This window comes from Oncorhynchus keta, chromosome 19 (genome assembly GCF_023373465.1).
Source record: "Oncorhynchus keta strain PuntledgeMale-10-30-2019 chromosome 19, Oket_V2, whole genome shotgun sequence".
Lineage (NCBI taxonomy): Eukaryota > Metazoa > Chordata > Actinopteri > Salmoniformes > Salmonidae > Oncorhynchus > Oncorhynchus keta.
Window position 1 is genome coordinate 36,015,117 of NC_068439.1, and position 25,828 is coordinate 36,040,944.

Below are 25,828 nucleotides of genomic sequence, written 5' to 3' on the forward strand. Positions count from 1 at the left end.
TGGGTTGTGTGACAAAACTGCACATTTTAGAGTGTACTTTTATTATCTCCAGCACAAGGTGCACCTGTGTAATGATCATGGTGTTTAAGCATATGCCATATCTGTCAGGTGGATGGATTATCTGGGAAAATGAGAAATGCTCACTAACAGCGATGTAAACAAATTTGTGCACAACATTTGAGAGGAATATGTTTTCTGTGCTAATTGAACATTTCTGGGAAGTTGTATTTAAAATCATGAAACATGGAACCAACACTTTACATGTTGTGTTTATATTTTTGTTCAGTATAGATGGTTTTTCCACTTGGAACTGGTAGGCTCACTAGACCTTATTCATGGTTTCCTTGCGTATAAAGGTGGTGGAATTATTAGGGAATTAAGTAAAGGTTAGAATATGTCGTATCTGTAGACACACCTCCGCCACACCTTAATTTATTTGATCTCCACCCCAAACGACTAGTGGGTGAATAGCATGCTATTCTCAGAATACGCATAGAGAGAAAAGTGCATTAAAAGGGAATTACATTTAATTTACAACCGCTTAACTCGGGTCGGAATTCCACCCATACTGATTTGTGGGATGACTTAAATTCATTGTGGGAAAAAGTGTATTTAATTATGAGTATCATATTTTTGGTTTGACTCCAATTGAAGGAACTTTCTTATGCCATGCTAACTTAATTCTCCATGCAAAGTTGGCGATAAAGCATTTTTCTAGGAATTTACTGATTGACACCAGCAAGTCCTATTATGAGCAGTTGGAACCAGTTGGAAGATGGTGTAAACATAAACTACTTTTGAAGTGTAGCATGAAATGCTCTTCCCTAGGGGAAAAGGGCATTTTCAAGTGAGGTCAAGGAAAATATATTTCAGGAAATGTAATCAGCTTCCAGTAAGAACACTTTAATAGTGTTGTTGTAAATGGTGTTTGCACTCTCCACATAATCCTCATTCCTTGCAGCAGCCATGACCTCAAGCACTTGTCTGGAACAGAAAGGTAAAGGAGGGATTGATATATATATATTTTAAAAAAGATATCCTGAACAACAACCAGACATTCAGTTATCACAGGGTTAATCAAATCAATGTAGCTGGTAATGCTCAGATTAGCATGAATGAATGAATAAATCTAGTTTGAGTCATCACTATAACATATTGTATGCCAGGATTCCCCAATTTTATTTGGCCCCAAAACTTTTCTGAACCAAAAAAAATAGGTATTTCGTTTTTTACATTTTCATTGAACATAAGACTGTACAAACACCAGGAAATCAGCTCCAAGTGATTTTAATTTAGAACATCTGTTCCCAATTGTTCCCAATTATTCCCACGCATAATAGAGACATGGTCGTGTACAAATGTACGCTGTGTGCTCCTTGCCTTCAATTTGACATATTATTTTTAATTAGGTTGATTGAGTTAATTAAGTTATTTTACCTGAAATGCACAAGGACCTCTACCCCGACAATTAATCCACACATTAAACGGCCAACCGAATCGTTTCTAGTCATCTCTCCTCCTTCCAGCCTTTTTCATCGTTTAATTTATATGGTGATCGCATCTAAACTTTCATTTTATTACCACGACTATCGGCAAAACATTTCGACTTTCAGTCACCCACGTGGGTATAACCAATGAGGAGTTGGCACTGAGTAACTGCTTCTATAAACCAATGAGGAGATGGGAGAGGCAGGACTTTCAGCGCAATCTGCGTCAGAAATAGAAATGAGCTCTATTTTAGCCTTTGGCGTCGCAGACGCTCGTTGGCGCGCGCGCGCAGTGTGGGTGCAATAATTTAATTAACATGGATTTCTAAATTTATTTTGCGACGCTCGCGCACGCGACGTGTCCGGCCTGGTCAGCAAATTGCCAAATCGCAGACGTCCAATGTCCCACAATCCTCCTCGCCGCCGAAGGTGACAGCAGACAGTTTAAAAATTATAGTGACACTGCTTACTTACCTTACTCACAATCAAAAAGTATTGAGGCACTTTGAATCATGGTGTATTTTTAGGTAAACCAAAGTTGTCGTCGTTGGGATGATGTTCAATGCTGGTATCGACTGCATGGAACCAACTAGAACCTAATTTACGAGACGTCCCCGTTTTCCGGGGACAGTCCCCGCCTGGAGCCGTTCCCGGACATGTCCCCGTTTTTAACTGTGCGTTAAAAATGGACCTCAAAGTGAAATATTTTACTTGGCAAGAAAGACCGGGCAGCAGAGCCTACCGGTTGACGTCTCAATCGCATTGTGTTTGTTTTGTCCAGCAGAGGGGGCTGCTCGCCAAAGCATCTTAATTCACTCTTCTTCTACTAACTACGTGCTCGAGAAAGTTATAGAGAGAACTGCTGTGGAAGACTCGTCCAGAAGCTAGCAAGTGTTAAGTGAATCCACAACATCACCACAAACGTCTTTTCAAGCCAGGTAAATTACACTCGTTTGAGATACTAGCTAGTAATGTTATGTCACAATTTATTATATAGATAGATGATCTGCTCTATAAGGTTTTAAACTCGTTATGCTAGCTAACGTTAGCTATGTAGACTAGGTTAGTTAGGTTAGCTAGCTACTGTTATGGTTGCTAGATTTTAAAAAACGTTCACATGTAAACATTCAGTGGACGGGCTATTTTGAAAATATGATATTAAATGAATGCACAATTAATTTCGAGAATATTTTTTGTAGATTACAATTTTAATGGTTTGGCATTATAATAAGTAGTGTGAAAATATATTTAGAAATATTCATGGATAGAAGGAAAGGTAACGATATGGTTACAAAGCCTGCCAATTTATTAGTCCAAACAATGTTTTTAAGATGAAATACAAGAATGAGGCAAGTAATGGGAATCTGTTAACCAAAATATTTTATCTAATTGTATGCTATTTATTAATAGAGATTGGAGAGGAAGGAGAAGGGAAAATGAAGGGAGTAAAAAGAGTGAAGCAAGGAGAGTGTAGAAGAGTGAGGTGGAAAGGTGAAGAGAAGGAAGAAAAGAGGAGGGATCAGGAAGACAATTGGAGGAGAAGAAAAAGTTGAGAGTAAGAAGAGTGACACAAGGAGAGTGAAGAGCAGACAGAGGAGATACAATGACTCTTTCCAAGAAACGGAAATGCACTTATGAAAAACATGAGAAAATGTCCATTTATACGCTCAGGTCAAGACGATAGAATGGTTCACTGCACCCTTTGTAATTCCTCTCTTTCAATTGGCAGCCGGAGAAGAACGGCAGTGTAAAGTCATCCCAAAATGTAACCTGGAAAACATTCTTCTCTGCCGACAACAAATACCAACTTTGGAGGACTGAATAGGATGGGGAGGGTCAATGTCCATACCAAAGTTAAAAATGTTCAGCAGCGGGGTGATTGGCTTAGGTGGTCCTGCCCACATCATTCATAACACGGCCAGAACAGCTTTGGATATGATGTTGAGTACCTGCTCACAAAGATATTTGGATATGTTCATATTTTCACTGTCAGAGTAGAGAGACTGAAAGCCTTTTGTGAGTTTGTTGACCAGGAGTACCATAACATTTTAGGACACAGCAATGTTCGCTGGCTGTCCATGCTCCCTGCTCTAGAAAGAGTGCTGAAAAGGTATGTGCCATTGAAATCCTTTTTACTTTCTGAAGACAAATGCCCTGTTGTCCTGCAAACAATGTTCGAAGATCCACTGACTGAACTTTAGCTGGCCTTTGTCCATGGAAACCTGACCATATTCAGTGGCACGATCAAGATGCTTGAAGGCCAGGACCGCTGTGCGGTGGAGTCAGCTACAATTCTGAGAAACGTTGAGGCAAAATTGACTGTAAGACGTGATGACAACTTCATTCCAGTTTGTCAGAGGACTTCTGAGAGAGCTAGAGGAAAATGGAGCCATGTCTAAAGAGAGCTTTCTCAAAACATCCCAATCGTTCTTCACTATGGCTGTGAACTACTTGCAAGCATGGGGAAAGCACACAGATAATCTAAAAGATTTACATCGTCTCCTTTTAAAAAGGCAACCTCGGCGTGAAGAGATCCAGAAGGCAGCAGGCACACTGCAGGAAAAATACCCCAATGTGACCATCAATGAGGAGGCCTTGTGTGACAAGGTTACTGGCCTGCAAGAGTTCCTAAAGGGGGGATCGCTTGAAGAATGGAAAACGTCTGAGACACCGCTTAGTCAGAGATGGAGCATAGTGGTTATACACTTCAAAGAGAATGACATCCCGCACCCTAACCTGGCTAGATTAGCGTCTGTTGACATGTGCTGGAAGTAATGCACCAGTCGAGAGAGTGTTCTCCCAAATAAATGCTCTATGGACAGCAGCAAGAAATAGGTTCACTGTTCCTACCATCAAGGCCATGCTTATTGTGAAGACAAACTTCAACCTCCCCTGCCAGGAGTTCATGGAGAAGCTGGCCAAAGACAGAGCAATCCTGAAGAAAATTCATTCTTCTGAGAAATATACATATTAGGTTGGTATAAGTATATTATGTAGTTACCAATCTCATCAGCATCTTATTTCTTTATTACATTGTAAAGCATTTCACATAGACTATTGTCTGTTTTTTCAATTTTGCTCATGATCTCTTCTGCTCTTAGTCTTCCCAGACTACCAGGACCACTGAATGGCTATTCAGGTCGGACAGTTCTGTCTTGTCTGTAGTGTTTCTGTAATATAGTTGTTTTCTCTATCACAGTGTGCCTGTTAGACTAAATACACAAAACTGGAATTGTCCCCCTTTTTTATTTCATAGATGATAACATTGGATATTTTAATTATATATTGACCGCCGTACTGGAAATGTCCCAGGTTTTAATTTCAGAAATCTGGTCACCTTAACCTAACTACAATAGCTAACTAGGTAGGTCACCCTCTGTTTTCCTGTGTGATTAATGTTACACTCGCTGACATGCTATCCAGCTGCTGGACAAACAAAAGTAGCTATCTGTTCAAATCGGTGCTCTGTAACGGTACTCTTGATAGTGTGTCTAACATTAGTATACACAACTGACTGAGTGTACTAGCCTGTTATTGTTGACACTAACCGTGGTACTACCCTTACTTATTTGGTTTCCAGAGATAAAAAAACGCTTCTATGCGAGATTGTGAAGGGCCCACTTCGACAAGGCCAAGGATTAGAAGGACATGGTCAAAGCCACTATGATGCAGGAGAGGAGGAAATCTGGTCTAACCAACACACACAGCCTTACCTCTTCCCTGACTCTCCAGGAGGAACTTCCTATGAAAGATATGAAATGTACAAGGTAGCTAACTAAATTAGGATGTCCATTGTGCGTTGCGGATACATACAACTGATTCTCAAATATACCCCCAGCATGTTATTGCACCAACCTCGTGAAAGTGACAGGCACGTTTTAATTTTTGTCAAAAACAACTTTATATTGAAGGAGTGCCTTTGATTTGACGGCCTGCACATGCGCAGTTCGGTGCGAGAGACCGTTAGACCCGAGGATGTGTTTCTGTGCATGAGTTTGCTAGCCAACGCCCCCATGACATTGCCTACCAGCGTGAACTGGGATTTCTGTTGAAGTGTTGTCTGTGATCTTACATTTAACATTTACATTTAAGTCATTTAGCAGACGCCCTTATCCAGAGCGACTTACAAATTGGTGCATACACCTTAAGACATCCAGTGGAACAGCCACTTTACAATAGTGCATCTAAATCTTTTCATACGGTACGATCTTTGCTTATACTGGGAAAAAAAAAGTAAGGACTTCACAAGTGCCTATGACATTGCCTACCATTGCCTACTATGATTTCTGACAAAGGTCTGGACCTTATGGCACAGGAGGTAGTGTGCTTGCTCTAATTACTGGGCTGCTGATTCAATCCTCTTTGCTGTTGACCCTCAAATGCTACAATAGTGAAGCCATGCATTGTCTGTTTCTGATTTCTTGTATTGTTTTTGCAGGTCCCTGAATGGTGTCTAGATCACTGGCATCCCTCAGACGGCCATGTATCCTACTTTGCCAAGAGGGAGCAGTGGAAGAACCTGCGAGAACAGAGCTGGGACAGAGAGGTAGGTCAGGCTACAGTCCTTTTTCCACAAATGGAATTCTGTCCATTCTTATATGTTCTTGTGAAAGTAACATTGTCTGTGCTAAACCAAGCATCAAAGTTAAAGAATGCATGGTTTGATGTTCACAATTTTTAAAAACATTTACATTTTAGTCATTTAGCAGAAGCTCTTATACAGCGGGACTTAGTGCATTCATATATCTTTGTATATGCTGACAAGTACACTCACCAATAACCTACATCCTCCAAAAAGTGCCTGAGTGGGAAGTCTGGGAACATTTAGATTTTATGCAATGTTCTTTCAAGGCATAATCAGGCATATTTTCTTTTGAAGTTCTTCAATTACTCCCTTCCTGTTGGATTAGAAATATGACAGATTAACAATGTTCATATTAATGAAATAACCCAATGAATCAATTGAGTATACTCACGTCAGATTGCCTTATTAATCAATCTATATGAATTGTTGAAATTTGCACTGTTGGTGGTGTCATCTCGATTCAGGTCCAGGAGCTGCAGGGAGTGACCCCTGCCATTGGGCCCAAGTCGGAGGCCTTACCCCCAGTCCACAAGAACTGCGACCTGCCCCCTCTGTGGTGGCAGTACGCCACCCGCCCCAGGGAGCGTCCCGTCTTTCAGCCCCCGGATGACACTACCTGGTAATAACAGCAAATGGCAGCTCACCACAGTACCTTCTACCACACAACAGCATGCAGATTCCCCTCCTTGTGAATTACTGTCCCTCTGTAAAGATATTTATCTAATGGAATAGTTTTGGAAGAGGTTGCAGTAAGCTTTGTCAGAAGGTATTCCACCCTGCCTGAATTGACAGTAATTATTTAGTTGTAAAAGCAGGTGACTTTCAAATGTACTGTAGCTGTTATTTGCCCTGTACAAGGACCTCTGTTTAAATAAATTAGTATAATTATTGGGAAATGCTTGATGTCTCTTTATGCATTGCGGCGTATCTTGAGCAAGTGATACCGATTTTATGATCTCCATTTATTTTCAGGAAATCGTACGACAACAAATAAGACATTTAGAAAGCAGAAAATCCCAAACACTTTTAGAACCTTTTTCAACAGACTTACATTCTGCTACATCTTTATTTTTAGCTGAAACAACTGTTACATAGAAAATAGGAGACAGAATTCAGGAACTGAACAATTATCTTAGAACGCCAGTGGCACAGAAAGAGGTCAACTCTGTCCAAACATGTCTCTAGGTCAACAACAGACTTGCAAGGCTAGAGTACTAAAGTGTATGTCAATCTATCCCAATCTGCATCCCAACGCTCCTTCCTTTCATTGCCTCTTTTCCCTCTTGTCAATGAACTTCAAGATGAACAGTTTACATCATATATATGACAGGTAAAAGTAATAAGTAGGCCAAGACCTCTTGCATCTGGCCATGAAGGAAAGGAAACTGTTGCAGACCATTGGGACAAAACCTTGTATTTACAAGGAGTGAGTATTTTACCATGACCAAAAACAAATGTATTACTTTTAACCATTTAGCAACGTATCGCTACATCAACGGGGGAACTACAGTATATTACATGGACTATCAGACCATTGTATAGAATAATTGAGTCAGGAGCTATACAGGATGTTTAGCGTCATGAGCATATTGTTGCATCGGCCACACTTTAGTTTCCCCTGTTACCTATCTTTAGTTTCCCCTGTCTTGGATGGAATAATAATCAGGCTTCAGTCGTTATGCAGAAAGTCCAACTGCTCTTAAATGGGGGAAATGTGTTGGGATAAATAGGTAGGTTCAGTATAAAAACGAGCTTTGACACTTAAGAGTAAAAAATGTAAAATAACATGCATTACTCTATTTAGTTTAATGGGTTGTCTTGAAATTATGTTTGACAATACCCCTGTGCTACAGCTTACACACCACTAACTAAAGTATGGCGTCGTGAAAAAAGTGGGAAAAAGAACGTTTTGCATGTCTACATATTAGGCCATGTCATCTTGAGAAATACTTTAGGTAGTCGCAAAAGTGAATTCTGACTTCATTCAGCTGACTGTGCTGAACACAAGCTAACACAAACTCGACTTTGTAACCTTTCCAACTCTTTATTTTTTATATATATTTTTTTACATTTACTAATACGATTAGCTTGTGATCGAATGAGTTGTAGTTACCAGTGATCACCACTAGAATAGCTTTCACAGAGTACTAGTATTTTCACAGCAGGACGAGCACTTTTTACGTTTTCCATTTACATTTGCGTATGAATCCTCTGTATGACATTTAGCACAGCATCACTTATATTGAAATAAATGATCAATCTCTGCGTAATGGGAACTTCTCTAATTATAGAGAAAAACATGAAATTAAAGACTTCTATTCTATAACCACCAATCAATGAGTGCTTCCACTGACACCTGAGTTGCATTCAAGGTAGAAACCTGTGCAACATATTACTATTGACAAATGATGTCACCCCAGTTGACAACCACTGAGTAGATGAAGGATTGCAGGTCCTTGTGTCCTTTGTTGACTAAGAAGCTTCCAATTGATAGTGGGATGTATTTAAACGTATTTGTTCTCATTCTTCTCTATTACAGAAAAGTAAAATACGTGGTTATTTTCTTATGTACTCCTTTCCTGCACACAATCTTACCTTTATGTGTTTTTATCTCCATGAATGTTTGTTGTTGTTGCTATACCTTCTATGTGTTTTCACAGAAATTATTAATCCTATTCAGTAAAATAAAGTCATTTAAGTTAATTCAGCTCGAAGCCTTTTGGCACCTTTCATGACAATGTACAGGCAAAAGGAGAAAGTACTAAGAGGAGCATCGAACGCAAAACATACAAACGCATCAAAATATAAATATGTACATACAAATAAAAGATTTGATATTTTTCGTCATTTGAAAATAGTCAAAGCAGTTGTCAGTCCGTTCCCTCCTCCCTTCCTTTCGTGCATATTTTCACGCATCCAGACTTCCACCCTTTTATTAAACCTATAGGGTGAAGACACTGAGTTACTGTATGTAGGTGATTCAATCTGCTCCATTGAGCGGAAGCCCGACCTCGCACTCTCACACTATTCGTGGCGCTGACCGGTCGTTGGACATAGTCTTCTTCAGCTTGACCCCTCGCCGTATGGCCAAGAGCACATCTTCCCCCTCACCGCAGCCAGGCTCCTCCTCCTGAACCTCCGGCAGGGCCTCACGGTCCCACTCTGACAACCTGCTACCAGGCTGAGGTGGGGGAGTGGGTGGATCGGAGGCCTGAGCATCCCAGGGTGCCTTGGGAGACACCAAGCTGTTGTCCCCCGCTGAAGAGAGTGGGCTCAGCTGTCCCCCTCCCTCGCCCTCTCCTCTGAAGAACAACCCGGGGTGCTCGGGAACAGTGGGCGTCTTGACAGGGATCATGGGGGGCTTGATGGGGATGGGGCCCAGACCCAGACCCAGGCCTCCGGAGGAACGCCGCAGGTTGGGCTTGGAGGAGGGCGTGCGGCGGATGGTGGCCACCCCGGGGGTGACAATACTGCCGGGGGAGGGGGCTGTGGGGGGGATGCCCGCTGTGGAGGCCGGCCGCTTGGCCTGGAACATGCGGCGGTAGGACTGGCTGATGTCACTGTTGCGGGGGATGGTGGAGAACTTGTTGAAGTCGGGCTGGTCCGTCTCCTGGTCGCCACCCACGGAGAAGTAGTCATAGTCGGACACTGGTGAGATGATATGAGGATCATTGTCACTTACACTTTTAACATGCAGTACACTTCAAATGCACATTTTAGACGCTGATAACAAAATGCCATTAGACAGAGGTTCAGATCCTGAAGTCAAAACATGACTATTACCTACTATTGCTCACTATAATTCAAAGTGAGTGGATCCCTATCAAATATCACATACATTGACTTTATACTGTATATATTAAGAACTGATGTTGATTACCCCTAACATGAGGTGGGATACACACTACAGTACCTTGTGAGGGTATGGTGTCCTCAGAGCAGCAGGGTGTGGTGTTCTGGGTGCTGTAGCCACTGGAGCACTGCAGGGAGTCCCTACTGGAGTGCTGGATATCCAGCTGCAACCCGCGGGCCAGAGCCAGGGCCAGCTCCTCATGGGCCTCCGTCTCCTCCTGCTGACACACATTAAGACATATAGCTTATACATGCAATATGGGCCCTATTCAGACTTGAGAGAAGTTGCCTTAAAAGAACAATTCTGCCACTTTTCAACCTCATGTTCATAATCTCTAACACCATACCACTCTACATGTCTGAAAACAGCGCGTTTCTATGATCTGTGGTTAAAAAGTTTAACTTTTAATGATGTCATCGGATAGAACTTTTTAACTTCAAACTTAGAAATATGCCATTTGCACATGTAGACTGGTATTTTGCAGGAGATAACAGACTTAAATAAAAACATATATATAATAATTTAAATGATGTACAGTAAGTCCATGTTTTATTGACTTAAGTCCATGTTAAATCTACTTCTCATGTCAGAATTCAACCCTATATAAATTCACATAACAGCAAGCATACAGCAATATACAGTGCATTTGGAAAGTATTCAGAGCCCTTGACTTATCCACATTTTGTTACGTTACAGCCTTATTAGAGCATGTTAGAGCAAAAACCGAGACAGGATTGTGTCGAGGCACAGGCCTGGGGAAGGGTATCAAAAAATGTCTGCAGCAATGAAGGTCCCCAAGAACAGTGGCTCCATCATTCTTAAATGGAAGAAGTTTAACCACCAAGACTCTTCCTAGAGTTGGCCGCCCGGCCAAACTGAGCAATTGGGGGAAAGGGCCTTGGTCGGGGAGGTGACAAGGAAACCGATGGTCACTCTGACAGACCTCCAGAGTTCCTCTGTGGAGATGGGAGAACCTTCCAGAAGGACAACCGTCTCTGCAGCACTCCACCAATCAAGCTGTCATGTTAGAGTGGCCAGACATAAGCCACTCCTCAGGAAAAGGCACATGACAGCCCGCTTTGAGTTTGCCGAAAGGCACCTAAATACTCTCAGACCATGAGAAACAAGATTTAACTCTTTGGCCTGAATGCCAAGCGTCATCTCTGAAGGAAACCTGCACCATCCCTACGGTGAAGCATGGTGGTGGCAGCATCATGCTGTGGGGATGTTTTACAGCGGCAGGGACTGGGAGACTAGTCAGGATTGAGGGAAAGATGAACGGAGCAAAGTACAGAGAAATCCTTGATGAAAACCTGCTCCAGAACGCTAGACTTCAGACTGGGGGCGAAGGTTCACCTTCCAACAGGACAATGACACTAAGCACACAGCCAAGATGATGCAGGTGTGGCTTTGGGACAAGTCTCTGAATGTCCTTGAGTGGCCCAACCAAAGCCCGGACTTGAAACCGATCAAACATCTCTGGAGAGACCTGAAAATAGCTGCGCAGCGACTCTTCCCATCCAACCTGACAGAGCTTGAGAAGATTTGTAGAGAAGAATGGGAGCAACTCCCAAAATACAGGTGTGCCAAGCTTGTAGCTTCATACCAAAGAAGACTCAAGGCTGTAATCGCTGCCAAATGTGCTTCAACAAAGTACTGAGTAAAGGGTATGAATACTTATGTAAATGTGATATGTGTTTTATTTTTAATACATTTGCAAAAATGTCTAAAAATCTGTTTTTGCTTTGTCATTCTGGAGTATTGTGTGTAAATTGATGAGGGAAAAATTCGATATAATCAATTTTAGAACAAGGCTGTAACGCAACAAAATGTGGAAAAAGTCAAGGGGTCTGAACTTTCTGAATGCACTGTATATACTAAAAGCATATTTCACACCATACAGACAACTGCATTTAACAGTACAATAGACCTGGGTTAAATACTACATGAATACTATGTAAATATATTTTTTAAACTTAAGCTGTGCTTGATTGAGTTTTTCTTATAGTATACAGTAAATATTTGACATGTATACAGCCCAGGTCTGTTGTACAATATAAACACATATATCGCATTCTAATGAAACATGGTCATATATACTGTACAGCTCTACATTTGGGGTATTGGTATTAGTATCCACATGTATCTGAAATTATGGGTGTAGCTATATCTTTGTATATTTTACCTTGGCTGTTGTGACTGCGTTGGTTCCCTTGGCTCTCTGGGGCTCGTCCCCTGGTGTGGTGGCCTGGGGGCTGCTGGGATTTGGAGTCTCCCTCTTCTCCTTGGTCCTCCTCAGGGTGTTCACCATGGGCTGGTCATAGGGCCCTGGCTTGGCCCAGTCCTGCACAACACAGAAAGACAAAGCTCTTGAGCAAAGCCTACAAAGAATAGCTCTGCTCTGTTGTGTTCATTAAGCAGAAAACTGAAGAAAAAGGACAAACTGATTGTATAGCATTCATGCCTTTATGAATGACATATGACTTTATGCTGTATGACTGACTCCACATATAAATACTAGCATAATGTTACCAGAGTGTTTGCAATCTCTCTGTGATTCGAAACCTGTATTAGTGTCCGATCACCCACAGGGGAGACTTGAAGAGGAGAAAAAGAAGGAGAAAGAGGAGGCGGTTGATGATAGAATGGACGCACCTTCCAGGTGGGGACCTTGGAGGAGGGGATCATGCCCGGACCCAGGGCGCAATAGGGGGGGTAGTCGACCAGGAGGGCAGAACCTGGTCTCGACCATGCCCACACGGGGGAGGTGGGAGAGTAGGAGGGCGAGGCGAGGGGGGTGGAGGGGGAGGATGGAGGGAGGTCGGGGTAGACCTCCTGCATGCCCCCGCCTGACAGATAGAGGGCGGTGGATGGCCCGTGATGTTGATGATCGTGCCCGTTTGACAGCTGAATGTGAATGGAGGACAAAGTGGCACAACAATGAGAAATGATAATTCAAAGGGGCGGCTGCTGGGTATTAAACAATAAGGTGAAAATAATGCACACGTCTGAAATCAGATGGAATATAATTATAATATCAAATCATGGTAGCAGACACCTGTGTCACGTTCAGTAGGCACATTTTGAACCAAAGTGAAACGGAGAAGGTAGGCTACTACCTGAACTTAACCAATAAGAATGCTCCCGTGTTTAAGGCCGACTGAACATGACCCTGTTGTCTATGTGACAGGAATGAGGGAGGTTTGATCAACCAGCAAAACAGTGTACTTAATAATACTGCTCATGTTTAGGGGAGTATGTACGTATCTGAGTGTCTAAGCGTGTGTGTGTGTTCACCTGTTCCACCCTAGTGCTGGAGCAGGTCTCCTTAGAGGAGGCAGGTGAGGAGGAGGACGAGGAGGAGGAGCAGCTGCCCTCACTGACAGGCTGGCAAGTCTCAGAGGCGGCCGAGGATGAAGAGCCAGAGGTCTACAGCAAAGCCGTGCAGCAGGACAGAGGACACACACACACACACACACACACACACACACACACACACACACACACACACACACACACACAAATATATAAAGAAGCAGTTCAAAACAGACCAGCCATGAAGAGACGCGTAAAAAAGACAAGATGCACAGACAGAAGGACAGAGAAAAAAAGAACAGAAGAAAAACATGATGTATTTGCAACCTCAACAAGAAGGAAAACATATCATACTGTATCATATAAAAACTATAAGCACTACAGCAAAGCATGAAAGTTCTGCATATAAGTGTGACTTGTTACACACTAAACGGCTAACAATATGCAGATGCAGAGATTACTATTATTAATAAAGTCCATTGTATAGTCATAGGTGCTTAGCAATGTTCCCTCCAAGCTGAGCACAGTTGCGCCGAGACTCCCGAGCAGCTTCCCCAGGACTGCTGCACAGGAGAGAAGCACGTGACTGAACTTCACTGAACTTTTCCCCTGTTAGTTAACACTATCAACGGTTCCCTTTACTGTGGCAATTGTGATCGAATGAATGCAATATTTGCCACTTTCAATAAAACATACCGAAACAAAACAAACTATGCAAGAGATGTTGTAGGCAGAACACATCGGAGTAGGATTCTATTACATTGACGGCATAAGCTATCAGAGCTGCAGTAGACCTATATACAAATAGACCATTGACCTACAGTTGAAGTCGGAAGTTTACATACACTTAGGTTGGAGTCTTTAACACTTGTTTTTCAACCACTCCACAAATTTCTTGTAAACAAACTACAGTTTTGACAAGTCAGTTAGGACATATACTTTGTGCATGACACAAGTAATTATTCCAACAATTGTTTACAGACAGATTATTTTACTTATAATTCACTGTATGACAATTCCAGTGGGTCAGAAACTTACATACACTAAGTTGCTGGAGGAAACCGGTACAAAATTATCTATATCCACAGTAAAACAGGTCCTGTATCAAAATAACCTGAATGTCCGCTCAGCAAGGAAGAAGCCACTGCTCCAAAACCACCATAAAAAAGCCAGACTACGGTTTGCAACTGCACATGGGGACAAAGATCCAACTTTTTGGAGAAATGTCCTCTGGTCTGATGAAACAAAAATAGAACTGTTTGGCCATAATGACCATTGTTATGTTTGGAGGAAAAAGGGGAGGCTTGCAAGCCAAAGAACACCATCCCATCTGTGAAGCACAGGGGTGGCAGCATCATGTTGTGCGGGTGCTTTGCTGCTGGAGGGATTTTTCAAAATGTTATGGGATGCATTTTCTCCATTGTTTTTGATGGCAGGCCACTCTGGTAGGCCTACATTATAATCAAATAGCCACAGTATTCGACTTGACCACTGTTTAAACTGTCACTTAAAACAACAACTGCGCTTTTCAGCCATTAAAAGCCTTCCACATAGCACAGCATTTTAATGGTAATTAGAACTACATAGGGCATTGTTTGAGTTGAGCAGCTACAAAGCAGGCATATCTCCAGCCACCTGAGACCACACAAGCCTGACCTAACACTGTAGTTGTCATACAGGTATACAGTACATAAGGCCTTTACATGATCTATGTACAGTGACTAAACACACTTTGTGTGTGTGTGTGTGTGTGTGTGTGTGTGTGTGTGTGTGTGTGTGTGTGTGTGTGTGTGTGTGTGTGTGTGTGTGTGTAATCAATCAGACCCAGCTGTCTATTGGGCTAGCTCCCAGCTGCTCGCCCCTGTGGCTCAACTGGTCTAATGTAATGTAATGGGGGTGTGACTGAGAATGACTCATCGAGATCTATCTGCACAGTCTCCCACAGCGACGCCACCACTGCTGTCTCTAATGATTCCCGTTACCTAGCAACCTGGGAGGATTCTCTCTGACCAGTAACAAAGCCCAGGTGGAGAGAGTGAAGTGTCGGATGGAATACAATGTCTCTGTTACCGTCTGTGTGTATGTGCATATATGTTTTAGTTCATATGTTACTTCTTCAGAGTGGGTTTGGGGTTTCTGTAATATGTCTGTTTGAGGGGTGTAGATAAAGCAGTCATAACATCAAAAGTAGGGTCGACCACACCCCCATTCACATCAACAGGGCTGAAGTGGAACGGGTCGAGAGTTTCAAGTTTCTTGGTGTCCACCTCACCAACAAACTATCATGGTCCAAAAACACCAAGAAAGTGGTGAAGAGAGCATGACAATGCCTATTCCCCCTCAGGAGACTGAAAAGATCCTCAAAATGTTCTACAGCTGCACCATCGAGAGCATCCTGACCGGTTGCGTCACCGCCTTGTATGGCAACTGCTCGGCATCCGACCGCAAGGCTCTACAGAGGGTAGTGCGTACGGCCCAGTACATCACTGGGGTTAAGCTTCCTGACATCCAGGACCTATATTCTAGGCAATGTCAGACGAAGGCCTAAAAAATTGTCAAAGACACTAGTCACCAAAGTCATAAACTGTTCTCTCTGCTATCTCAAGGCAAGCGGTACCGGAGCGTCAGGTCTAGGTCCAAAAGGCTGCTTAACAGCTTCTACCCCCAAGCTATAAGACCGCTGAACAATTAATCAAATGGCCATCCGGACTATATACATTGACCCTCCCCTTTGTTTTTACACTGCTGCTATTCGCTGTTTATTATCTATGCATGGTCACTTTACCCCTACCTTCATGAACAAATTACCTCGACTAACCGGTACCCCCTGTATATAGCCTTGTTATTGTTATTTTATTGTGTTACTTAATTTTTTTGAAAATTATGAGTAAATATTTTCTTTACTCTATTTCTTGAACTGCGTTGTTGGTTAACCTTTTTGGGATAGGGGGCAGCATTTTCACTTTTGGATGAATAGCGGGCCCAGAGTGAACTGCCTCCTACTCTGTCCCAGATGCTAATATATGCATATTTTTATTAGTATTGGATGAAAACACTCTGAAGTTTCTAAAACTGTTTGAATGATGTCTGTGAATATAACAGAACTCATATGGCAGGCGAAAACCTGCCAGGAAGTGGGACATTTGAGGTTTGTAGTTTTTCAAAGCTTGGCCTACCGAATACACATTGAGATATGGATAAAGTTGCACTTCCTACGGCTTCCACTAGATGTCAACCGTCTTTAGAAACTTGAATGAGGATTCTACTATAAAGGAGGTGCTCATGAGACCTTTTTGAGTCAGTGGTCTGGCAGAGAGCCTTGGTCTCATGACGCACGCTCCCGACAGAGTTACCTCTCGTTCCAGTGCTTTTCTGAAGACAAAGGAATTCTCCGGTTGGAACATTATTGATGTTTTATGTTAAACACATCCTAAAGATTGATTCCATACATCGTTTGACATGTTTCTAAAGGACTGTAATGGAACATTTCGAGTTTTTGTCTGGACGAAGTGCCTGCGCATCATGAAGATGGATTACTGGGCTGAACACGCTAACAACAAGTGGCTATTTGGACATAAATGATGGAACTTTATGGAACAAATCAGTCCTTTATTGTCGAGCTGGGATTCCCGGGAGTGCAGTCTGATGAAGATCATCAAAGGTAAGTGAATATTTATAGTGTTGTTTCTAACTTTGTTGACTCCAAAATGGCGGATATTCCTCTGGCTGTTTTGGGTTCTGAGCGCCGTTCTCAGATTATGCTTTTTCCGTCATGTTTTTTTTAAATCTGACACAGCGGTTGCATTAAAGAGAAGTCTATCTTTAATTCTGTGAATGACACTTGTATCTTTTATCAATGTTTATTATGGATGTTTTGGAATCAAAACATTACTGCACGTAAGGCGTCAATGTAAACTGAGATTTTGGGATATAAATATGCACATTATCGAACAAAACATACATGTATTGTGTAACATGATGTCCTATGAGTGTCATCTGATGAAGATCATCAGAGGTTAGTGATTCATTTTATCTATATTTCTGCTTTTGGTGACTGCTATCTTTGGCTGGGAAAATGGATGTGTGTTTTTTCGACGTGGCTATGACCTAACATAATCATATGTTGTGCTTTTGCTGTGAAGCATTTTTTAAATCAGATATGATGGATAGATTAACAAGATGTTTATCTTTCATTTGCTGTATTGGACTTGTTAATGTGTGAAAGTTACATATTTCCAAAAATATTTTTGAATTTCGCGCACTGCCTTTTCAGCGGAATGTTGTCGAGGGGTTCCGCCCTAGAAAGGTTAAGGGCTTGTAAGTACGCTTTTCACGGTACGTTCTACACCTGTAGAAAAATACAATTTGATTTGAATATGACCAGAGCCATAATTATTGTCACCATAAGTTCCTGTTCTCAGGCTCGTTTCTCTGTAGTACCTGTGGGTTGGTGTCAGAGGGCATGGGCGAGGGAGACTTGGACTGATAGGCATCCTGGGAGATGAAGCCAGAGTCATGGGAGGAGACACTGGAGAGGCGGGCGGGGCCTTGCTGAGGGAGGGCGGAGCTCCGGTAGCGGTAGTGGGAGGTGGGGGAGTGGCAGTGAGAGCCGCTGGAGCGAGAGTCGCTGCTGTTGACGCTGTTCAGACTACTGTGAGAGATGAGGAGAGAACACAAGTCATTTGGTTACTACGGATATTGGTAACTGGTTCTCAACTGTCTTAACTAAGTAAATAGATAAATAAATATTGAGTCAAAACAATATTTACGGCTTTCCGTTTTTTTATCCGTTTACAAACCAGCTAAAATGTATCCAACCTTCCAGGAGAGCCAATGGTTTTCTACTGAAAGACTGTTACTAGGCACATTGCAAACAGCTACCATTTGAATATGTTTCAGCGCCAGTCACAAGCAGAGGTTGCTAACAAGCTTGCCTGGAAAACAAATTGGATGGTCTCTCTGGCCCTAGTGCCTCACACAACAGGCCTCCTCGAAAATCATTGATCATTAACTCGTTCATTTCGGAGAGGCCACTGCGGCCTCACATTTGTAAACATCCCAATTATGGAAATAATGCCAAAGCTGCAGTTCCAGCTCCGATCCATCAGATGACGGAGGAGGACTGATGCTAGGCGTCACTCCCAGTCACTACTATCAGCAGAGAGGTTTTTGGTGTAGTGGTGATTATTGGGCATGCTCACTAACCTGCACATGCTGGACTTCCTGGATGCTATGGTGCTGGGGGAGGAAGGAGGGGTATGGTAGGACCAGCTGCTCTCAGATCCCTTCAGGTCCAGAATGACCTGGGAGGAAGAATGTCACAACAAGACAATTTATAAACCAAACATCTTGTAAAAAAAAAAAAGCAATTGGCAGCCCTATTTCTACAGGGAAATAGAGGTATTTACCAATGCACCTCCAATCATGTGAATCAGTAACACAGGAACACTTACAGATATCCAGAACACGAGTGTAACATGCAAAAAGAGGACTATTAGCCCTGTCCTGAGAGTGCGGACCAAATCACTGACCTGCTCGCTGGCGGGGGGCAGCTTGTGCGGGTCCATGGTCAGAGCCTTCAGGTCGTCAGTGAGGGTCTGCAGGTGAGTGATCTCCCCCAACATGGACATCTCCTCTTCCTGATGAACAAGAAAGGCGGGTTGGTGTAAGGGCTTGTGCTAACTTATAATTGTGGTATACACTTCAAATTTGAGCTTGTTCTCCATCGACTCAATAGTACTACTTTTAGACTTCAGTGAATTGAAGCAGGTCATCCCTCTAATGGGATTTTTCTGAATCTCTTTGGAGAGCAATATTCAATGGCAATAGAACAACTTAAAATAGATTACATTAATCACGTTCACAGGTGCAGAGGAGAAGTAAAGTGAACAGCATGGACTAGCACATATGGTGTATACTTACAGAATAAACATTTACTAACAAATGCAACACTTGGGTACACAAACACCTTCATTAAAAAAAATCTCCAAATAGTTCACTTTAAAAGGATAAGATGGTTGTTTGGACCGACGAAGTGCACTGTATATTAACATCCATAACAAAGATGCTATTGGCTGGAACTCATTTGTTAGAACAACATGATTGGTTAGAATGTGTTGAAACAATTGTGTTCGCAGATTCTACTTAATTTCTACATATCTTCTTCGGCCCAGCAAACCCTAACAAATGACCTGTGTTTGACAACACAGGCTGTTGGTGGGGACTCACCACCACGGGCCTCAGCATGGAGACGAAGGTGCAGAAGCGGCTCCGCTCCTCCACCAGGGCCTTCCTGACCGCCTGCTTCTCTGTCTCCTCCAGAAGCAGGTACTTATCACTGATGTCCTGCATGGCATTGTCCAGCTGGGGCTGGATGTCCCCCCGGCCTGCGGCACGCACGCGCACACACACACACACCACCTTTGTTAGTTTGATCCTAATTTAGGGTTAAGACAAGGTCTATCTGAGTACACAGCAAAATAAACTATTTTCAGTCTCAAGCCAGATGTTTATGACCGAAAGAATTCTGAGGTGAAAACAGGACGAAAAGTCACCAATGTCTCTTATAGATATGTTTTAATTCAATTGTTGTGGTTTTCAGTTGTCACCATCATCCTTAGATATATAGTTATATAGATATAACCATCACCACAGTCCCAACCATCTTTGTAATTACAATTCCAACCAATCCCTTGTACTACATCACACTTAATCTTTTGATCACTAATTTATATCTATGAGCGCAATCCTCACAGTGCTATCTCAAGCACCAATCAAATCATGCTGTGGAACCGGTTGGTGTTTACATCAGGGTCACACCCTCACAATATTACACAAGCTCAGCATTCAGGAACACAGTGAAGAACCACAGCCCTAGGCAATGTACACAGAGTTAAAGCAGGATATTGTCTCCCCCCCATTGAAGTGCACTTATGTAACGCAAAACAGTGCATTGTTCTGAGTTTGGGCATTTTACCCTTTCAAAATCAACCACTTAATTGTATCAAAACTGTCTTTGGTTTTACTGACATTCTAAAATCTAGATGAGTCATATCAATGAATAAAAAAAGTGTTGGAATTCTCTTTCTTATTGGTCTATTAACTAATGTACAACGCACAATCACTGTAAATTAAGTATCATGGTGTGCTAAAATAATACAACTGTTGTCTGAACTGGTAAAGAAACGTTCAGTAATCTCCTCTGTAGGTTTTAGGGACGTAAACATGCAATTAAAATGTAACATTTCTCAGAAGAGCCAGTACTAGTTATGTGGTTAAGGCTAGATAGATGGAGGCTCTTCTTATTTTCCAGGGAAAGCACTGCAACGGAATTCCTTAAAGGGACACAGAACCAACATTTGGATCACATTCGGCATGTTGATGCTCTCCATTGCTCTCATTACACTCATAGGAATGCACTGGGGGAGTTTCCCTGCACTATATAATAGGCTAAGGAGACTATTGGACCAGAGTGCTCTGACCACATTTGAGGTTCCTCAGGGGTCAGTTCTCGGTCCTGTTTGTTTTGTCTTACGGGCGGGTTTGAAGGTGGAAATCAAACTATTTTGACGGTCAGGATAATATGGTCTTGTATACAATCATAACAGACATTTTATGCAACTAAAACAGACTGGTTCATGATGCAGATGTCTCATTTTTTCATGTGTATGGTGAATGCACGCCCGGGAGTACCATTCATAATGTTTTAGCATTCTATCACATTGAATATAACAACATTGGAAACCTCTACAAACATGAATGATATATGTCTCAAATCTACAAATTCTGTAAACAGGTATATCACAATACAAGCTGTACTTGGGTTCATAACAGGCAGAACATGGTGAGGGTGAGACATAGTGCAGGAGTCAGATCAAAACATTACTCTAAACAACAAGAGGTTGAAAAGTGCTCACAAGTCTATATCATATCAGAGCTGTCAGAGAAGAGGCCCTGATTGTTGGCTGTGACTGTGCAATACAGAAATGGCTCATTTAAAAGTGGTTTTAGTGGAGATCTACAGGTAACTTCCAAAATAAACACTTGAGTAAATGAGGGACACAAAGTATATTGAAAGCAGGTGCTCCCAAACAGGTGTGGCTCCTGAGGTAATTAAGCAATTAACATCCCATCATGCTTAGGGTGTATAAAAATGCTCAGTTGCCCATTATTTTGGCTAGCATGGCTAGAAGAAGAGATCTCAGAGACTTTGAAAGAGGGGTCTCAAAGGAGCATACGTAGCAGGAAATATGTCTGGAATTTTCCAGAGGTCTTCTGGATTTCAATTAGATGTAAACACACCACCACCAAAGTACTGTAGCATATAAACACTGCTCACTATGGAAGATAGTGAGCGAAGGACAGTTTTGAGAATGTGTGTGTGTGTGTGTGTGTGTGTGTGTGTGTGTGTGTGTGTGTGTGTGTGTGTGTGTGTGTGTGTGTGTGTGTGTGTGTGTCAGTCACCAGATCTCAACCCAATTGAACCCTTATGCAATATTCTGGAGCTGTGCCTCTTAGACATTTTTTCCACCACCATCAACAAAACCCCAAATGATGGAATTTTTCATGAAAGAATGGTGTCGCATCCCTCCAATAGAGTTCCAGACACTTGTAGAGTCTTTGCCAATGTGCATTGACACTGTTTAGGCAGCTTGTGATGGCCCAACGCCCTATTAAGACACTATGTTGGTGTTACCTTTATTTTGGCAGTTACCTGTATGTTGGAGCCAGACAGATAATGAATTCCACAATTATTTAGTGATGCTGCCCCATTCCTGATCTCCCCTGATGATACAAAATTAAGCTGCAGCGAAAAGCCAAAGGGAGTCAGTGAGGTATATTTGGAAGCAGACCAAACTCATGACACAGTGAGGGTTGTGGGTGGGGGAGGGGACCTCAGGGGAGACCGGAAGAAGAAGAGAAGCAGGGACGAGGAACTATTTTGGGCATTCAGGAGATTTTTAACCCTTGAGTGAGGAATGTGACCTCACAATATGAAACAGACCAGTAGACAATGTGACAGGGAACGGTGACGAGACCACACACAGGTGGGAAAGGTCAACGGCGGTCAACAGGTCAACAGAGAACCGTGACACAAAGGGAGCTACAGGGGGCAGCGACTTACCGAACACGTCAGCTGGAAAGAACAGGGGCGTGATCAGATGCAACAATGGCAGTTGGAGTAGAAAGGAAAAATCTCAGTCAGTTTAGACCCAGGAAAAGGAGACCTGTTCTTAAATAGCTACAGGTTGCAGAATTGACACATATCCTTATTAACTTATGCATTGCGGAATATATTATATGTTTGGCCCAAAATCGTAAAGATATAAGGTCTGTAATAAAATCCAATGGATTGTTATTTGCACAATATAGTCCCTCCTTAAATCCAGACAGATAACTTCCCAAAAATAACTGTCTCTTCTGCCTCTCATCCCATAACTATTCTGACCCTTTGCCATGTCACCTGGGACGGTATGAGATGTGTCTTGGTAGAATTCAGTATCAACGCTTTTGTCTCCTCCCTCCACCACCAAATCGGATTTACCTTCAAAGTCACAGAGAGCCTGGTTCCAGTCATAAGCACTCCAAACCAGACACCAGGCATCCTCATAGTCACCATAAGCAGTCCAGACCAGACACCAGGCATCCTCAGAGTCACCATAAGCAGTCCAAATCAGACACCAGGCATCCTCATAGTCACCATTAGCAGTCCAGACCAGACACCAGGCATCCTCATAGTCACCATAAGCAGTCCAAACCAGACACCAGGCATCCTCATAGTCACCATAAGCAGTCCACACCAGACATCAGGCATCCTCAGAGTCACCATAAGCAGTCCAAACCACACACCAGGCATCCTCAGTCACCATAAGCAGTCCAAACCTGATGCCAGGCATCCTTAGTCATCATAAGCAGTCCAAACCAGACACCAGGCATCCTCATAGTCACCATAAGCAGTCCACACCAGACATCAGGCATCCTCAGAGTCACCATAAGCAGTCCAAACCACACACCAGGCATCCTCAGTCACCATAAGCAGTCCAAACCTGATGCCAGGCATCCTTAGTCATCATAAGCAGTCCAAACCAGACACCAGGCATCCTCAGAGTCTCCACAAGCAGTCCAAACCAGACACCAGGCATCCTCAGTCACCATAAGCAGTCCAAACCAGACACCAGGCATCCTCAGTCACCATAAGCAGTCCAAACCAGACACCAGGCATCCTCAGAGTCACCATAAGCAGTCCAAACCAGACACCAGGCATCCTCAGTCAACATAAGCAGTCCAAACCAGACACCAGGCATCCTCATAGTCACCATAAGCAGTCCAAACCAGTCACCATAAGCAGTCCAAACCAGACACCAGGCATCCTCAGTCACCATAAGCAGTCCAAACCAGACACCAGGCATCCTCATAGTCACCATTAGCAGTCCACACCAGACACCAGGCATCCTCAGAGTCACCATAAGCAGTGCAAACCAGACACCAGGCATCCTCATAGTCACCATAAGCAGTCCAAACCAGACACCAGGCATCCTCAGTCAACATAAGCAGTCCAAACCAGACACCAGGCATCCTCATAGTCACCATAAGCAGTCCAAACCAGTCACCATAAGCAGTCCAAACCAGACACCAGGCATCCTCAGTCACCATAAGCAGTCCAAACCAGACACCAGGCATCCTCATAGTCACCATTAGCAGTCCAGACCAGACACCAGGCATCCTCAGAGTCACCATAAGCAGTCTAAACCAGACACCAGGCATCCTCATAGTCACCATTAGCAGTCCAAACCAGACACCAGGCATCCTCAGTCACCATAAGCAGTCCAAACCAGACACCAAGCATCCTCAGTCACCATAAGCAGTCCAAACCAGATACCAGGCATCCTCATAGTCACCATAAGCAGTCCAAACCAGACACCAGGCATCCTCATAGTCACCATAAGCAGTCCAAACCAGATACCAGGCATCCTCATAGTCACCATTAGCAGTCCAAACCAGACACCAGGCATCCTCAGTCACCATAAGCAGTCCAAACCAGACACCAAGCATCCTCAGTCACCATAAGCAGTCCAAACCAGACACCAGGCATCCTCATAGTCACCATAAGCAGTCCAAACCAGACACCAGGCACCCTCAGTCACCATAAACAGTCCAAACCAGACACCAGGCATCCTCATAGTCACCATAAGCAGTCCACACCAGACATCAGGCATCCTCAGAGTCACCATAAGCAGTCCAAACCACACACCAGGCATCCTCAGTCACCATAAGCAGTCCAAACCTGATGCCAGGCATCCTTAGTCATCATAAGCAGTCCAAACCAGACACCAGGCATCCTCAGAGTCTCCACAAGCAGTCCAAACCAGACACCAGGCATCCTCAGTCACCATAAGCAGTCCAAACCAGACACCAGGCATCCTCAGAATCACCATAAGCAGTCCAAACCAGTCACCAGGCATCCTCATAGTCACCATAAGCAGTCCAAACCAGTCACCATAAGCAGTCCAAACCAGACACCAGGCATCCTCAGTCACCATAAGCAGTCCAAACCAGACACCAGGCATCCTCAGTCACCATAAGCAGTCCAAACCAGACACCAGGCATCCTCATAGTCACCATAAGCAGTCCAAACCAGACACCAGGCATCCTCAGTCACCATTAGCAGTCCAGACCAGACACCAGGCATCCTCATAGTCACCATAAGCAGTCCAAACCAGACACCAGGCATCCTCATAGTCACCATAAGCAGTCCACACCAGACATCAGGCATCCTCAGAGTCACCATAAGCAGTCCAAACCACACACCAGGCATCCTCAGTCACCATAAGCAGTCCAAACCTGATGCCAGGCATCCTTAGTCATCATAAGCAGTCCAAACCAGACACCAGGCATCCTCATAGTCACCATAAGCAGTCCACACCAGACATCAGGCATCCTCAGAGTCACCATAAGCAGTCCAAACCACACACCAGGCATCCTCAGTCACCATAAGCAGTCCAAACCTGATGCCAGGCATCCTTAGTCATCATAAGCAGTCCAAACCAGACACCAGGCATCCTCAGAGTCTCCACAAGCAGTCCAAACCAGACACCAGGCATCCTCAGTCACCATAAGCAGTCCAAACCAGACACCAGGCATCCTCAGTCACCATAAGCAGTCCAAACCAGACACCAGGCATCCTCAGAGTCACCATAAGCAGTCCAAACCAGACACCAGGCATCCTCAGTCAACATAAGCAGTCCAAACCAGACACCAGGCATCCTCATAGTCACCATAAGCAGTCCAAACCAGTCACCATAAGCAGTCCAAACCAGACACCAGGCATCCTCAGTCACCATAAGCAGTCCAAACCAGACACCAGGCATCCTCATAGTCACCATTAGCAGTCCACACCAGACACCAGGCATCCTCAGAGTCACCATAAGCAGTGCAAACCAGACACCAGGCATCCTCATAGTCACCATAAGCAGTCCAAACCAGACACCAGGCATCCTCAGTCAACATAAGCAGTCCAAACCAGACACCAGGCATCCTCATAGTCACCATAAGCAGTCCAAACCAGTCACCATAAGCAGTCCAAACCAG

The 25,828-nt window shown here is 43.4% G+C and overlaps 2 protein-coding genes across 5 annotated transcripts in view; one reads left to right on the top strand and one right to left on the bottom strand.

The window, feature by feature from the left end:
- Positions 1-2,266: 2,266 nt before the first annotated feature.
- LOC118398150 (NADH dehydrogenase [ubiquinone] 1 beta subcomplex subunit 9-like) lies at positions 2,267-6,968 on the top strand. The gene is made up of 4 exons (XM_052470414.1): positions 2,267-2,425; positions 2,898-5,254; positions 5,926-6,033; positions 6,537-6,968. The coding sequence occupies exons 2-4, from the start codon at positions 5,246-5,248 to the stop codon at positions 6,693-6,695; spliced, it is 276 nt and encodes a 91-aa protein (XP_052326374.1). The 5' UTR covers positions 2,267-2,425; positions 2,898-5,245; the 3' UTR covers positions 6,696-6,968.
- A 136-nt stretch (positions 6,969-7,104) lies between these two features.
- LOC118398151 (protein MTSS 1-like) overlaps positions 7,105-25,828 on the bottom strand; it is a 51,371-nt gene continuing 32,647 nt past the window's right edge. The window contains exons 7-15 of one of the 4 annotated variants that reach the window (XM_052470350.1): positions 19,469-19,626; positions 18,772-18,879; positions 18,446-18,543; positions 17,681-17,891; positions 13,223-13,354; positions 12,581-12,832; positions 12,111-12,269; positions 9,986-10,145; positions 7,105-9,720 (exon numbers count right to left, since the gene is read on the bottom strand). In XM_052470350.1, coding sequence (XP_052326310.1) covers positions 9,092-9,720; positions 9,986-10,145; positions 12,111-12,269; positions 12,581-12,832; positions 13,223-13,354; positions 17,681-17,891; positions 18,446-18,543; positions 18,772-18,879; positions 19,469-19,626 — 1,907 coding nt within the window. In that variant the 3' untranslated portion in view covers positions 7,105-9,091. The remainder of the gene's footprint in view (positions 9,721-9,985; positions 10,146-12,110; positions 12,270-12,580; positions 12,833-13,222; positions 13,355-17,680; positions 17,892-18,445; positions 18,544-18,771; positions 18,880-19,468; positions 19,627-25,828) is intronic. The other 3 variants (XM_052470351.1, XM_052470352.1, XM_052470353.1) reach the window with 3 other exon arrangements.

Bases quoted from the DNA above. Each gene is read 5' to 3' on its own strand.
- LOC118398150 (XM_052470414.1), top strand. The intron at 6,034-6,536 runs GTAGGTCAGGCT...ATCTCGATTCAG, and splicing joins AACAGAGCTGGGACAGAGAG to GTCCAGGAGCTGCAGGGAGT.